We start from the raw sequence: 13,653 nt of genomic DNA, 5'->3' as shown, positions 1-13,653 counted from the left end.
AATAGACCAGACCAGACTTCTTTCAGGAAGGGTTTGACCTGGTGCCTTTGCAGCGAAAAAAGAAAAAGAAAAAGAAAAAAGCTTGAATTCAGCCAGGGGAGAGCTTCATCAGTCTTCACACTATGTATTTTACTTGAGTACGGAGTAGAATAATTCATCCGCTCCATCGTCGTGATAGCCGCAAGATCTCGAGAAGGGCATGCCTGATATGTACCTCGGCACACCAACAAGGTGTGCCAATCAGCACAGTCCCTCGACCTGAAGTGACATCGCCCTCGCCCCGCGGGTGACAGCCCAACCGCGCCGGCTGCGTCTCGCATTCAGCCTGTTTTTCCGGGAGAGAGCTTCTAACTGTAAAACGCTACCAACCAGACCTCCTGGTAAACCGCCAAGGCGCTTTTGCGCGGATCAAGGCGGGAAAAAAAACGAAAGTCTGCCGTCAAGCTTGGGGCAAGGGCCGTTCGCTGTGGCAAAATGGGGGTGGCGGGCTGTAAGCCCTGCCGGTGGGGGCTGGGAGCGGAGCATCGCAAAAGAAGCGTAAGTATGTGCTAATAATAGTTGACAGCACATGGGCACCTGGTGGCGCCAGGCCACGCTGGAAAGCCTCCCGGGGGCCGGTAGCCTCTGGGTAGGTATGTACCTTATGACCTCTGTATTTTCTTGAGACGTCCATCTGGTCATGTCAGCTTAGTAAGCAACTCTTGGAGGGATCCCGATCCCAAGCCCAACCAGACAGCCTGGCAGTGTCAGACAGTGTCAACACTGTGCTACCACGGCACTCCGTACTTGCAGGGCCAACTTGCATCAATGGCTGCTTGCTGGGTCTCAGCCCCCCTCCCTCCCTTCTGGTTTCCCGCCATCTTCTCCTCCCTCCCGTTGTTCCCAACCGCAAACAGACAGACAACGTTGGTGTCTCTCATCAAGGATCAAACCTCTATCCCTCGCCGTCCTGTTTCGACGAAATTGCGCCAATATTTCCGTACCGCAAATCATTTATCGCGAAATCGCCAGGCAATCAAATCAGTGCACGATACCCTTTTTAGGCAAAACTACGGACTACGTTCCTGGTAAACGGCTGGGACAGGGGAGGGAGAGCTGCCATCGGACTTGATCCATGCTGCCTCTCCGCAGTGACTGAGATTCCAGTCCCACCAGCCCGAGCCTGTCGGGTTTCTGTCTCACAATAGTCGGCAATCGAAATTCCGATCGACCATGAACTCTTTAGTCACAGAATCGCAGGTGTAAATTCTCAAGTCTTTTGTTGTTCCGACATTGTTGCTTCCCTCGCTCGCATTTTTCTTCTTCTTTGGATCAGGCCGACAAACGCCAGCAACGGCCTTGATATTCATCGCTTACGCCTCTCGAGGAATTCATTTGTTCAGCAACCAAATATCCGTCGATACCTAGGAATATCTTCAGAGTCCATCTCCGTGCATGGTGAATCTCAGTTGATTTGTCGATTTTTCGAGATTCCGCAAAGGGAGGGATTCCGTCGCCCTCGGGCTTCCCTAACGATCCGATACGACTCTCTGATCCATCGCCTCCCATCATAGAATTCATCGCAAACGGCCAATATGCAACACTTTTCGAACGTGGATACCTACGAAAGGCAATCCCTAGACGTGTCACATGGGTATGATCAAGTGCCTCAAAGAGCTTCACCAAACTCCTATGATTACGGCCATGTTCGCGGGGAGTCGCCCTATTACGACGAAGCCTCATCGCGTCGGCCGCCAGATTCCTACGCAGCAGGCAGGAAGCATGAGAGGCACCCGTATCAACCATACAATCACTATGTGGAACACGACAGTTCTGCTGGCAACGTCGGCTACGGACGCGACGAGATGGCGCCTCCTCCCCCACCTCATCACCCTAACAACTTGCCAGCATACAATCAGAGCCCGCCCCGAGGCGCGCAAGGCCAACTGTACGCTCATCATGTTGCCCAAAGCAACATCACACCAGGGGCGGACAACTTGAGTGACTTTGCGGCTGGGGGGGTCACAGGTATTGCCTACAACGTCACTGACCGAAATGCCAGGGAGAGCGGCGTAGATGGGATGGGAGCAACAGGCCAGCTGCCTCCACCGCCATCAAGAGCTCCCAACTCTACTTCTTCCAACATTGGGTATCGTAACTCACAGCCCGGTGGTCACGCGCTGGAGACTATTTACAAGCACGCCCCAGGACAGCATCAACTACCAGACGAAAATTCTGGGTCCAGCACCAATCCGTTTGGCACCCCCTCCGCCAATCAGTCGCCAGCAAGAAGCATGCGAAGCTTTGGTGCCGATTCTTATGTGGATGACCCTTACCAAGGAATGAATGCCTCACATAGATATCACGAATCCAGCCTCGGGATGTTCAATCCCAACGAAATTGCTGACGACGGTGACGATGGCTTGCGATACGGACGAACTAGCCAGCGGAATTCAATGCTAAGTCTACCTCAATCAGAAAGAAAAAAGTCCGTTGTCGGCGCTGCCGCTGCGGCAGCAGGTGGCCCTGGGACAGTGGGTGCTTGGAGCCGCGGTGGTGAGTTTTGAGATTCAGAAGGAAATTTTCCTTACGCAAAAAAAAAAAAGAAAGAAAGGGCGATGGTAAAAGGTCCCAACGGAATTCACTGATTTGGAGTTGCTGATTTTTCTTTTCCTTCTTAGGTCAAAATCGCAATGAATCCGAGTTTGCGCACGAGACGGCTGCAAACTTTGAAGGAGACGACGGGGAGAAGAAGGGTCGTGGCAAGAAGTGGAAGTGGCTCGTCATCATAGTCGTTTTTCTGATAGTTGCTGCCGCCATTATTGGAGGCGTCGTCGGCAGCATGATTGCAGGGGCCAAGAAGTCTGACGGTAATGGCAACGGCCAGTCAGCCGAGGACGACACGAAGCAAAATGGCGACATCGACATCAACAGCAGCGAGATCAAGGCGCTCTTGAACAACAAGGACTTGCACAGGGTATTTCCAGGAATGGACTACACGCCCCTCAACACACAGTATCCCGACTGCTTGCACAACCCGCCGTCGCAGAACAACGTTACTCGCGATGTCGCGGTGCTCAGCCAGCTGACCAACAAGATTCGCCTGTACGGCACCGACTGCAACCAGACACAGATGGTCATTCACGCCATCAATAATCTGAAGATGACCAAGGACATGAAAATCTGGCTTGGCGTGTGGCTGGACGGCAACGCCACGACCAACGCACGGCAACTAGCACAAATGTGGGACATTGTCGACCGGTACGGCGCGGATCCCTTTGAAGGCGTGATTGTCGCCAACGAAGTCCTTTTCCGCAAAGAAATGACGGTTACCCAGCTGGGCACAATCCTGGACGACTTGCGAGCCAACTTTTCCGGCAAAGGGATCAAATTACCGGTGGCATCATCAGACCTGGGCAACGACTGGACAGCTGGGCTGGCGGCCAAGAGCGATTACATCATGGCCAACATTCACCCCTTTTTCGCCGGCGTGGCGCCTGAGAGGGCCGCAGCATGGACGCTCAATTTCTGGGAGGTCAATAACAAGCCGTTCTGGAAGTCTGACCAGTCGAGAAACATCATCTCGGAAACAGGGTGGCCGAGCGACGGCGGAAAGGATTGCGGTGGGTCGCCAGTCTGTGACTCGTCTACCCCTGGCGCCGTAGCCAGCATCGACGGCATGAATCGCTTCATGAGTGACTGGGTCTGCCAAGCGTTGGCAAACGGCACGCAGTATTTCTGGTTCGAGGCGTTTGATGAGCCATGGAAGATTCGTTATAACGAGAAGAACAAGGAATGGGAAGACAAATGGGGATTGATGGACGTCAACCGCAAGCTCAAGCCGGGTGTCAAGATTCCGGATTGCAACGGAAAGACGGTCTGAGCTGGCGATGTATTGCAATGGCCGACCGGTGCACTGGACCAGCGAAGTTGGTCACCGCGTTGGATAGTAGGGGGCGGGGGGCCCTCGTATTCTGGAGCACTGTCTATACTGTTTTATTTCAGCGGCAAGTTTTAGTTTCATGGCGTTTCGGAACTCTTTGCGCAGCAGCACATATCTTGCTTCGCCCGGGGAGGGGGCAAGGAGGCAAATTTAGTGGCTTTCCTGGTTTTAGTCATTGGCGCGGCGAGGGTCATGTTTGCATCTCATTTTCTTGTTTGGGTGTACGATGCATGGAATGAAGAAGGGGCAAAGATAGAACAGAAGACGTGACGGCGAGTTGATCGTGGCAGCCCTGCTGCTCGGCTGCGTGGCGACGGTGCCAAGTGAAGGGGTTTGGTGTCTGGTGTCTCAGCCATTGCTCCCTTGCCATGGCACTTGATACATCTCGCGCGTAGCCATTTGGAGCAGAGTTTCTGTAGGTACCTGTTTAGCAGGGGCTGCTATGGAGAAAACCAGCGATTCGATCGCTCCCCGGCGCTGGCATCACACCAGCTCCTGTATTCTACGTTACATTACAATTCTGCATGGTCGTCTGCTCTGCCTCGCACGCGTCTACACATAACCCCCCGGCACACGAGTCGGTTCAGTCTCTCCGCCAATACAAGCAGGTGCTGGAAAACGCCGTGCCCTCCTGCGGGAATGGCGCCTTGTGGTATGTCTTGTGCATGGTCTCGATGCCCTGCAGGCCGTCGTCGACCCCAGGGAGCATTCTATCCGAGTCAGCTTCCAGCCAGGGACGGAGCAGCAGGAAGAAACATACTGATCCCATACGTCCCAGCCCGTCCCCACGTAGACAGCCGGCAGGGCGACTTGCAGCGCCTCGGCGTACAGCGACCTGTAGAGATGGATGCCGTACAGCAGCGAGTCCGGGGTCAGCGCCTCGCAGGCGGCGGGGGCCTCGACGACGACGTGTCCGAGCGACGTGAGGAACTCGACATCGGCGGCGGTGAAGACGGGTTCCTGGAACGTGCAGCGTATCCTGCGCCCGTGCGTCTTTTCTGCTCCCCTCCTCGTCAGCTGCCCCGTCGCATGAAGAGTATGAGAAGGGGGGCTTCGGGCGCACCCAGCTCGTCGAGCATGACGGCCAGGCCCAGCAGCTGCACGTAGGACCGGCGCTTGGCCTCCCACGCCCCGTCGGCGGGGTCGAAGGAGCCTATGCCGAGGCAGACGGCGGCGGTGACGGGCGCGAGGGCCGGCGCGTGGCGGGCGACGACGGCGCGGATGGCGCTGCACCACGGCCGGGACGACGGGTCGGCGCGGATGCGCTGGTACTCGGCGGCCATGTCCTGCGCGGAGCGGGGGGGGCCGGCGCGCGGCGGCGCGCGGGCCGGGGTCTTGGGCGGCCGGCCTCGGCCCTTGCGGAGGGCGACGACGGTCCAGCCGCCGTCGGCGTGGTCGGTCGGGGGGGCGAGCATCTCGTTCGGGGGGGGGGGCGCCGGGGGAGCTGTTAGGATCGCGCCGAGCGGTGGCGGAGCGCCATTGAAGCGCGGCCAAGGACTCGCGGGATGGATTCTTGGCGTCGCGGCGATGCAAGGCTTTTTTTTTGACGTCGCCCTTTTGTTCCCCCTCCTTGGTTGTTGGGTTGCAAGGTGGTTATCGTCCGAGGCAGGCCGGGGCGTTTGCTTCTTCGAGCCTTTTTACGGGCAAAACCTCGGACCCAAAAAAAAAAAAAATGTAAAACAAAAAATAAAAAAAAAAAATAAAGAAAGCGCTGCCGGCAGCCCATTCGCGCAGCCCCATTGGCCCGCCGGCAAGAAGCCCGTCCCCACCGCCGTGCCGGTCGGCGCTTAGCAGGGCCCAACCAGCGTGCCCAGGGCCGCTGCCTGGGGGCACGTTCAGCGGGAGGCCCCACCTGCTGCAGCCGCCGCCCGTTTGGTGACGAGCAACGGCGGGGCTGGGCCAATCGCCCGAGCCTGTTTGTCTGCGATTGATTCCTTGATGTCCCCTCCTCCTGGCCTCGACGACTTTGCCCTGCCGCCGGCCCGGGCTGCCAGCTTCCTCTGCAGCCAGCCAGCCAGCCAGCCAGCCAGCCAGCCAGCCAGCCAGCAGGCATGGCTGCGGGAACGCTGCTGCGCGCCTGGCCCTTTAAACTACCTCGCCCTCCCCTCCCCCGGGAACCTGAACCTGGCAGGCAGTCTGGCCGTCTTCCTCCCCTCGCCCTTTTCGCCCAAGTCGCCAAGTCGCCATCTTTTGCGTTGAGCTGGGCTGGCTCCGCGCCCGACTGTGTTTCTCTGGGGAAAATATCGCTCGCGTACGCCCCCGTGTCCGCCGTTTTCCAACACGACACCAACCAAGCCCGCCAGCCATGCTCGCCGCCGTCCTCCTCGCGCCGGCCTTTTCGGCCCTGGCCTCCGCCCACACCGTCTTCACGTATCCCGGCGCTCGGGGCAACAACCTCATCCAGAACGACACCTTTCCCTACGGCATGCAGTGGATGTATCCCTGTGCGTTCCCAAACGCCTTCTTCCCTCCCCCCCCCTTAGTCGTCCGGACGTGAGTGAACGGCAGCTGATCCCCCCCCCCCCCCCCCAACCAGGCGGCGGCGTGGGCACCACCAAGAACCGCACCTACTGGCCCACCACCGGCGGCGCCGTCGCCTTCCAGCCCGGCTGGTTCAGAGGCCACTCCTCGGCCGTCATCTACGTCAACCTGGGCTTCGGCACCGACGGCCCCGACAACGGGCCCCAGAACATGTCCAACCCCATGGTCCACCCCTTCACCATCCAGGGCCCGACCAACAACCCCTACCCGGGGACCGTCTGCCTGCCCCAGGTGCCGCTGCCGCCCAACACGACCGTCCAGCCGGGCGACCTGGCCACCATCCAGCTTGTCGAGCTGGCGCAGCACGGCGCTGCCTTGTATTCCGTGCGTCCGACGAAGCCTCGTCCCCAAACCCCTCTTGCGGTTCGAGACCCCCGCGCGGCTGACCTTTGCAGTGCGTAGACATCATCTTCGCCGAGCCGGGGGATGCGAGGATCGGCCTCGTCAACGAAACCAACTGCTTCAACTCGTCCGACATGGGCTTCGCCGACATGTACACCGTCGCCATCGGCTCTGGCTCACCGGCTGTTGCGTCGACGGCATCCATTGGCCTTGCTTCCTGGGCGGGCTATCTGGCCGTTTGCGTGGCCGCGCTCGCTGCTGCTTTATAGACGAGTGCTGCGGATGAAGAAAAGACTCGAGAGAACGAAACTGTACATAGACTGCGTGGTTCGAGGCCGTTCACGCCCCATCGGAAGGTTCTTATTTCTTTCATTGCCTGGATTGCAAATTAGCGGCCACGCTTGGAGTTTGGAGAATAGTAGCGCAATGCACTTGTTGTTGTTGTTGTTGTTGTTGTTATTTTGAACATGACCCAATCTGCTCGGGTGACAGGACAGCTACCGCTTGCAGACCATTTGAATACGCTTGCTGATTTTGCCCGCGCGCCCACGCAATCCCTACCTAGAGGTATGTATGTGTCCCTTGATTGTTCCCAACAATAACCGTTTTTGCAGAGAAGTTCCGCACCCAGCCAGACATCATCAGCACTCCCGTCCATGAAGCATCACGACAGCGACGCCAGGCACTCGTTGGCCACGGACTTGACCCTCTCTTCCGCGCCCCTGTCCTGGGCCCCCCGAATCCACCCGTCAAGGTCTAAGCCGCTAGCCTCCCCCCTCGATGTCGCCAGCAACGTCCCCAACGCAATCAGCCCTCTGTACAGGACCTCCGAGTCTGACTGACCGTCAAGCGTGGCTCCGAGGACAACCATTAATCTTCGTCGCTGCTCTGCACTCAGCAGCTTTTCCTTGTTGGCCAAGACCGACAGATTGACTGCCGCCGTGGTCACGGCGATCAGCACGTTCCTGTTAAACTTTCCAATCGCCTCCCCGCCCTTGGCACCCACGATGCGCTCGAGAAACGCGATTGCCTTGTCGGCCTGCGAGTTCACCAAGCTGCGACCATCGGCCGTGCTGAACAGATTGGCAATCGTGCGGGCGCCCATCATGGCCGCGTTCTCGTTTGCTGGAGAGTCGGCCGGTATCGAGTAGCCGGTCGCCATGTCGAGCACTGACCCGTGTTGAGCATCCGACAGCTGGGCTACCGATGGGAACTTTGCAACGCAGCGCAGCAAATCCAGCGCAGCGAGGCGATCTCCATACGGCCACTGCGTCACGATTCGCACGACCAATTCTATGGATTGGACGGGGATGGGCCGACCACTTTCTAGTGCTTCGCGGAGCAGCTGCAGCATAGCCTCTTCGCCGGGGTTCAGGGCGGCGTCTTTGCGGCCAGAGGAGGTCATGGTCTTGTTGACGCTCATTATTTTTGTGAAAATGGCTGCAAAGAACATGCGGTCAGTGATACGGTTGCAGCAGGTTTCGCGAGTCAATCGTTCCAAAAGGAAAGGGAGGACAAGGACGAGGAGGAAGGGAAAGGGATGAGAAGAGACATGCCTTCGTATTTGGCCGCTGAAATGCTCAGATAATCCTTCTGAGGAAGAACCTTGGGTTGTGATGATTCCGACTGACCCGGACGATAACGTGACTCTGTACCATATGGATCAGGACCTGAGCTGTCCGCTTGCCCCAGAGTTGCGCCCTTGGTGTTTTTCGTGATGAAATTAGCCACGCTGTCCAGGTAGCTTAACGGAAGCTCGTTGTCGTTGAGGAACTTTGTCGCCCTCTCATAGGGGTTTTCGGACAAGTTGTAGGGGAGCTTCAACGGCGGCTTGCCGTCCTCGATATCGACATCAAAGACATAATCGTACGACTCTCCGCCATACTCGACCTTGCGCCCACTGCTGCCAGCGGCATCGACGACGGTACCGACATTGATCCATTGTTGCTGACTCGTCGACCACGTATGCGCTGTAACATTTCCATTCTCCTCCCTAATCATTTGCACCTGTCCTTCCTTTGTCCCAGACTTTTTGGTCAAAAACTCGGGTCCTGGGAGCTTCTCCTTGTTGATGCCACCGAGCTGTTGTTGAGGAATGGCCGAGGACTTGACCGACGACTCAAACTCGGCCAGGGTCTCCTTGTCAGCCACTTGGTCTGGTCGTCGGGTAAAGACACGCGCTACACCATCACTCGAACCGGTTACGATATCGCCCGTTACCTGGTTGGCAGCTACAGTCCACACCGAGATGGCTGGGTGAGTGATAGTCTGAACACATTCGCTGCCTTTCCATACGCGGACGGTACGGTCTTCACCGGCGCTGAGCAATTCCCCGGTTGGCAGGCTTGCCAAGCTGTAGACGAAGCTGTCATGGCCATGCAGCTCACCCATCTGTTGCCCGTTCAACTTCCAGAGTCTGATGATGCCATCGTTGCTGGCACTGGCAATGTCGGCACCACTCGGGTGGCTTTCCGGAACTCTGCACAGAGCTCTTACCACGTCCGGAGTATAGATTGTGGATCTGGGCTGAGCTTCGCCTGCAACCGATTGAGTGAGGTCATAGACGCGTATGGCCTTGTCGGCGCAGCCGGTGACGACTGTCTTGTCGTTGAGAGCGACAACGCTCCACACAGCTTTGTCTTCATGGCCGGCCAGCATCAAGACTGTCTCCCATTTTTGCAGATTCCACACGCGGGCTTGGCCATCCCATCCTCCGGATACCAGATACGACCCGTCGGGGGCTACATCTAGAGCGCAGACGTTGTGGGCGTGTCCAACCAACAGTCGCTCGGCGTGATCCGTGGACGCAGCGCTTAGCGACTTGACCTCGATCACGGTGTCCTTGCCTCCGGAAATGACCAAGCCGTTGGGGTGATTGGCAGATGCCGGGGAAAAGGCCACGGAGTTGACGTATTCGGGGCTGCGACTGACGAGTGTTGCCTCGAACGCCGGCGGTGAATGTGGTCCTCGGGTCCATTTGCGGACGGTGCAATCTCTGGAGGCTGATAGGACGACTTGGGGAGAGGCAAAAGCGACGGCTCTCACCTATAGGAGGGTATTAGCGACCAGAAGGGGGGAAAGCACGGAGCAACGTCAGCAGCCACATACGTCTGCATCATGGCCAACAAGCTGCGCAGACAGCGTAAAGTCGGCAGACATTGTCCTATCCTGCTTGGTTGCAGAGCAGAGTTTGCCCTGGATACAATGGCCCGCACGATGTAGGAGATGTCGGGGGGAGCAGCAAACAATCTGGTTCAGTCTGGTGGCACCGGGAGACGGAAGCTTTGGTGAAGCTTTGGTGGAGCACTGGAGCAAATGCGTGCGTCACGCAAAGAAACAGATGCTGATGGAAGCTGATGGAGCTTGGAGATGATGATCAGGGCCAGGGCCATTGCGGGGTCCCGGCTTAACCACCCCGCCTCCTGTGGCGCAGAGCCAGACCAGAACCAGACCCATTGTGCCCTCCGCAGACGGAGAGAGGATGCGGTGAGAGCAACCCAAGCCAAACCAAACCATCAATCATTCAATCATGGAATCACAGCCAAGTAATTTGTGTGCAGAAGTGGGAAAAAGGCTGCGGTTGTTTGTGCCGTGCCTCTTTTGAAGACAGTTACTGTGACGAGATGATTGCATGGTTTACGCTGCATATTGCAGTCCCTGGGCCGCACCTTCCCAAAGCTCAACTTGCCTGCCTGGCTGAGCCGCACGTTTTGTCGCCGCAGCCGCCATTCTGTGATTTCAGTTACGCAGAGGTGGAGGTGGGTCTTTCTGCCCTGCCAGGCGCCAACACCACAACACCCACCGCTTTTATCAAACTGCCCATTTGTCCCGTTTTCATCGTCCTGACTCCTCGGTGCCCACCAAGCTCACCGGCAAATCCGAGCCAGGCTTGGCCAACTGCTCACGACTTCTACAACCGCGCATGCACACTCCTTGTTCTACTAACCCCTTCATTCCCACGCTGCCGCAGGTTTTCTTTCGTTAGCATTTCGGGCTGCAAGCACGTTACCTGTAGCCGTCGTTTGCCTGCAAAGCTTGACTCTTGACTGAATTCCTTTCGTTCACTGTTATGACTTGACGACCGCAACGACCTCCCCACGACATTCCAACGACGTCCCGCAGCAGAGCCCACGAGCTTTCGACCAGAAGCCTTGCACTCTAGTTCTATTCACAATTGCTACAGCTCGTCCAAGTTTTTGGCGGTTGCCTTGCAGAAATTTCCGAACCCGGCCGCTTCTAGTTTCTGCGATTGTTGCGCCTACCACTTCTTAGCAGCGATGGCTTCTGACGCTCCTCGTCAATACGTGCCCCTGACTTGCCATGGGCACTCTCGACCCGTGCCGCATATGAGCTTCTCGCCTCTGGAAAAGGAGGAGACGTATTACATGATTTCCGCGTGTAAAGGTTGGTTGCTGCTTGGCACATTTGCATGGTCTATTTTAATTCAATGATGGCTAAAAAAAAAGAGTAACAGATGGCAATCCCATGCTCCGAGACGGTGTCACAGGAGATTGGTACGTTGATAGGTTGAACTCGGCATGTTTCCGACTAACGACAGGCGGTTAGGATCGGGACGTTTATCGGCCACAAAGGTGCAGTCTGGCAAGCCAGGCTGAGTCCTGATGCCTCAAATGCCGCCACCGCGTCAGCCGACTTTACGGCGTATGTCGTTGTCCCGTTCCCTTGAACACCCGGCAAACGTTGGTCCCTAACACGCAGCCGCAGCAAGATTTGGGACACACACACCGGAGAGCTGCTCTACAGTATTCAGCATGATCACATTGTCCGAGCCGTTGCCTACCCTCCCGACAACTCGGACCTCATTGCCACGGGCGGCATGGAGAAGAAGCTGCGCGTTTTCGACCTGGCAGAACTGACCAACGGCAACCCCGGAACACCTGCGACGATTCCTGCCGCGGCTGGCTTTGAGATTGGAAAAGGCGTCCACACGAGCTCGATCAAATTCATCTGCTGGACCAGAGACCCCAACATTATCGTCACGGCGTCTGACAAGAGCATTCGTTGGCTGGACTTGCCTAGCAGAGCGTGCATCAAGCACGAGATGCTGGACAGGGAGATCAAGTCGTGCGAAGTCGTTTCCGTGGCACCCGAGTGTGCTTCTCCAACCGACATTGGCGGCGGCAAGCCGGTACTGGCAGTCTCGGCAGGCAAAACTGTCTACTTTTGGGGAGGCGACCAAGCGATGGACGAGATGAAGCGCATCGTGCTGCCATACTCGATTGCGAGCGTCGGGCTGGACGTCAAGGGACGCAAACTCGTGGTTGGAGAGGAGCCAGGAACTTGGGCCAAGGTGATTCGGTACGACGACGAGGTCGAGCTCGACACGCACAAGGGTCACCACGGCCCTATTTGGTCCATTGCGTTTTCCCCCGACGGCAAGCTGTACGCCACGGCGTCGGAGGACGGCACGATCAAGATGTGGAAAAACTGCGAGGGGGACTACGGGCTGTGGCGGGGCGGTGCTGAACGGTCTGCGGAGTAGAGCGAAACTGACCGAGGGACTGCGTCGAGCGCATCAGCCAGCCGAGATAGCTATCGCGGGAGTCATTGTCTGAGCCTGTCCTGCAGCAGCAGAGAATCAGAGGCCAGCATTGTCGACGCAGCATGCAAGCCGACCCAGACTTGCTCGGAGACGATCAAGTCCTCCGGCCGAGGAAGCAACGGCAGAAGCAGCGAGGAACAGTGGACCAAGACAGCAGCCGCCTGAGCCTCGACAAGCTGGTGCAGCGTGCTTCGCCTCTGGTCCGTGACTTGCATTCACATGGCCTACCCGTCGAGCAATTGTCGGCGCGATAGGAAGCGCGGGTGTATGGGGATTACAAAGAAGGCAGTGAGAGTGAGGGGGGTTGTTTTGGGGGAGGAAGGGGCCAAGATGTTTGCTGTGTGAGAGTAGAAGATGGACGTGTCTTGTCAAGAGCGGCATGCATAGATGGGCTGCGTCTTGTGGTGGAACGTGACTTGGCCAACTTTTATGATGACGAGAGGGATAGTAATGAAGAGAATAGTGGCTGATGCCGAGTGCGCTTGGTTGGGCGAGTGGAGCGGCAAGACGTGATGGACGACGACACGCCGGCGAAGCAGCATTTACTTGGCATTACGCATTGTACGGCTACGAATCGAATTGTTTCGTTGGTGTGTCGGTGCATCCAGACCTCCCCTTTTTCTCCTCGGCCTGCTGTCCTGAGCTCCAGGATGTGGCGCTGCGAGCCGTGGCGTCACCCGTTGCTTCAGGAAGGACCAGTCCTGCTCAATCGCTCGTCGCACGGATTACGGGCGGCGCTGCATGCTTGACTGGCAGCATTCCAGACGCGTCTGGTATCTGGGGTTGAACTGCCCTCCCCGTCGAATGTGCTCGGTACCGTCGCCAAAAGGGAACGGGACCAGAACGGGGCCAGATATCATGCTCTGTGCAGGAGGGGTGCATGTGCCCTGCAACGGTTCGTTCTCATCGGTCCTGATGTCGAGACACACGCATCTCGCTGCGTTGCAGGTCGTCTTTCTGCTTGGCGTTTCGGCTGCAACATGACGACGAGTCGCGGATGCGCAAGTCGTGCGTGCCTCGGGGATCTGACGCGATGGAATGAAGCTCACTGCTCTGGAAGGAGTCGGGCAAGGGGAGGGAAAAAAAAAAAAAAAAAAAAAAAACCCCAAAAGGGCCAGAAAAGTACCACCAGACGCCACAGCCACAGTACAGACAGAGTACATAGGGACGGCAGACCCACCAGACTCTCTCAGCAAACCAGAGCGCCCGGAGCTGGCTTTTTCCGCCCCCGCCCGCAGGTTCCAGCCAGCCCCAGTTGAGGACAGCTAGACAGGCGCACCGGCAC

The 13,653-nt window shown here is 57.4% G+C and overlaps 6 protein-coding genes across 6 annotated transcripts; 3 read left to right on the top strand and 3 right to left on the bottom strand.

Moving 5' to 3' along the window:
* Positions 1 to 1,574: 1,574 nt before the first annotated feature.
* UV8b_05507 (uncharacterized protein) lies at positions 1,575 to 3,862 on the top strand (the record flags this gene model as incomplete). Its single annotated transcript, XM_043143004.1, has 2 exons — positions 1,575 to 2,535; positions 2,661 to 3,862. The coding sequence occupies 2 exons, from the start codon at positions 1,575 to 1,577 to the stop codon at positions 3,860 to 3,862; spliced, it is 2,163 nt and encodes a 720-aa protein (XP_042998937.1).
* A 643-nt stretch (positions 3,863 to 4,505) lies between these two features.
* UV8b_05506 (uncharacterized protein) lies at positions 4,506 to 5,205 on the bottom strand (the record flags this gene model as incomplete). The annotated part of the gene is made up of 3 exons (XM_043143003.1): positions 4,506 to 4,632; positions 4,683 to 4,920; positions 4,986 to 5,205. 3 exons carry the CDS (start codon positions 5,203 to 5,205, stop codon positions 4,506 to 4,508), a joined length of 585 nt encoding a protein of 194 aa, XP_042998936.1.
* A 1,022-nt stretch (positions 5,206 to 6,227) lies between these two features.
* UV8b_05505 (uncharacterized protein) lies at positions 6,228 to 7,074 on the top strand (the record flags this gene model as incomplete). Its single annotated transcript, XM_043143002.1, has 3 exons — positions 6,228 to 6,366; positions 6,459 to 6,787; positions 6,859 to 7,074. The coding sequence occupies 3 exons, from the start codon at positions 6,228 to 6,230 to the stop codon at positions 7,072 to 7,074; spliced, it is 684 nt and encodes a 227-aa protein (XP_042998935.1).
* Positions 7,075 to 7,469: 395 nt separating this feature from the next.
* Positions 7,470 to 9,964, bottom strand: UV8b_05504 (uncharacterized protein; the record flags this gene model as incomplete). The annotated part of the gene is made up of 3 exons (XM_043143001.1): positions 7,470 to 8,245; positions 8,362 to 9,850; positions 9,914 to 9,964. 3 exons carry the CDS (start codon positions 9,962 to 9,964, stop codon positions 7,470 to 7,472), a joined length of 2,316 nt encoding a protein of 771 aa, XP_042998934.1.
* A 675-nt stretch (positions 9,965 to 10,639) lies between these two features.
* On the bottom strand, positions 10,640 to 10,909 carry UV8b_05503 (uncharacterized protein; the record flags this gene model as incomplete). Its single annotated transcript, XM_043143000.1, has 2 exons — positions 10,640 to 10,766; positions 10,815 to 10,909. 2 exons carry the CDS (start codon positions 10,907 to 10,909, stop codon positions 10,640 to 10,642), a joined length of 222 nt encoding a protein of 73 aa, XP_042998933.1.
* A 173-nt stretch (positions 10,910 to 11,082) lies between these two features.
* UV8b_05502 (uncharacterized protein) lies at positions 11,083 to 12,308 on the top strand (the record flags this gene model as incomplete). The annotated part of the gene is made up of 4 exons (XM_043142999.1): positions 11,083 to 11,209; positions 11,280 to 11,319; positions 11,372 to 11,467; positions 11,531 to 12,308. The coding sequence occupies 4 exons, from the start codon at positions 11,083 to 11,085 to the stop codon at positions 12,306 to 12,308; spliced, it is 1,041 nt and encodes a 346-aa protein (XP_042998932.1).
* Between the last annotated feature and the right edge of the window lie 1,345 nt (positions 12,309 to 13,653).

This window comes from Ustilaginoidea virens, chromosome 4, assembly GCF_000687475.1.
Source record: "Ustilaginoidea virens chromosome 4, complete sequence".
In the NCBI taxonomy this organism is placed as follows: domain Eukaryota; kingdom Fungi; phylum Ascomycota; class Sordariomycetes; order Hypocreales; family Clavicipitaceae; genus Ustilaginoidea; species Ustilaginoidea virens.
The sequence above is the reverse complement of the archived record's forward strand: the minus strand, read 5'-3'. Positions and strand labels throughout refer to the sequence as shown.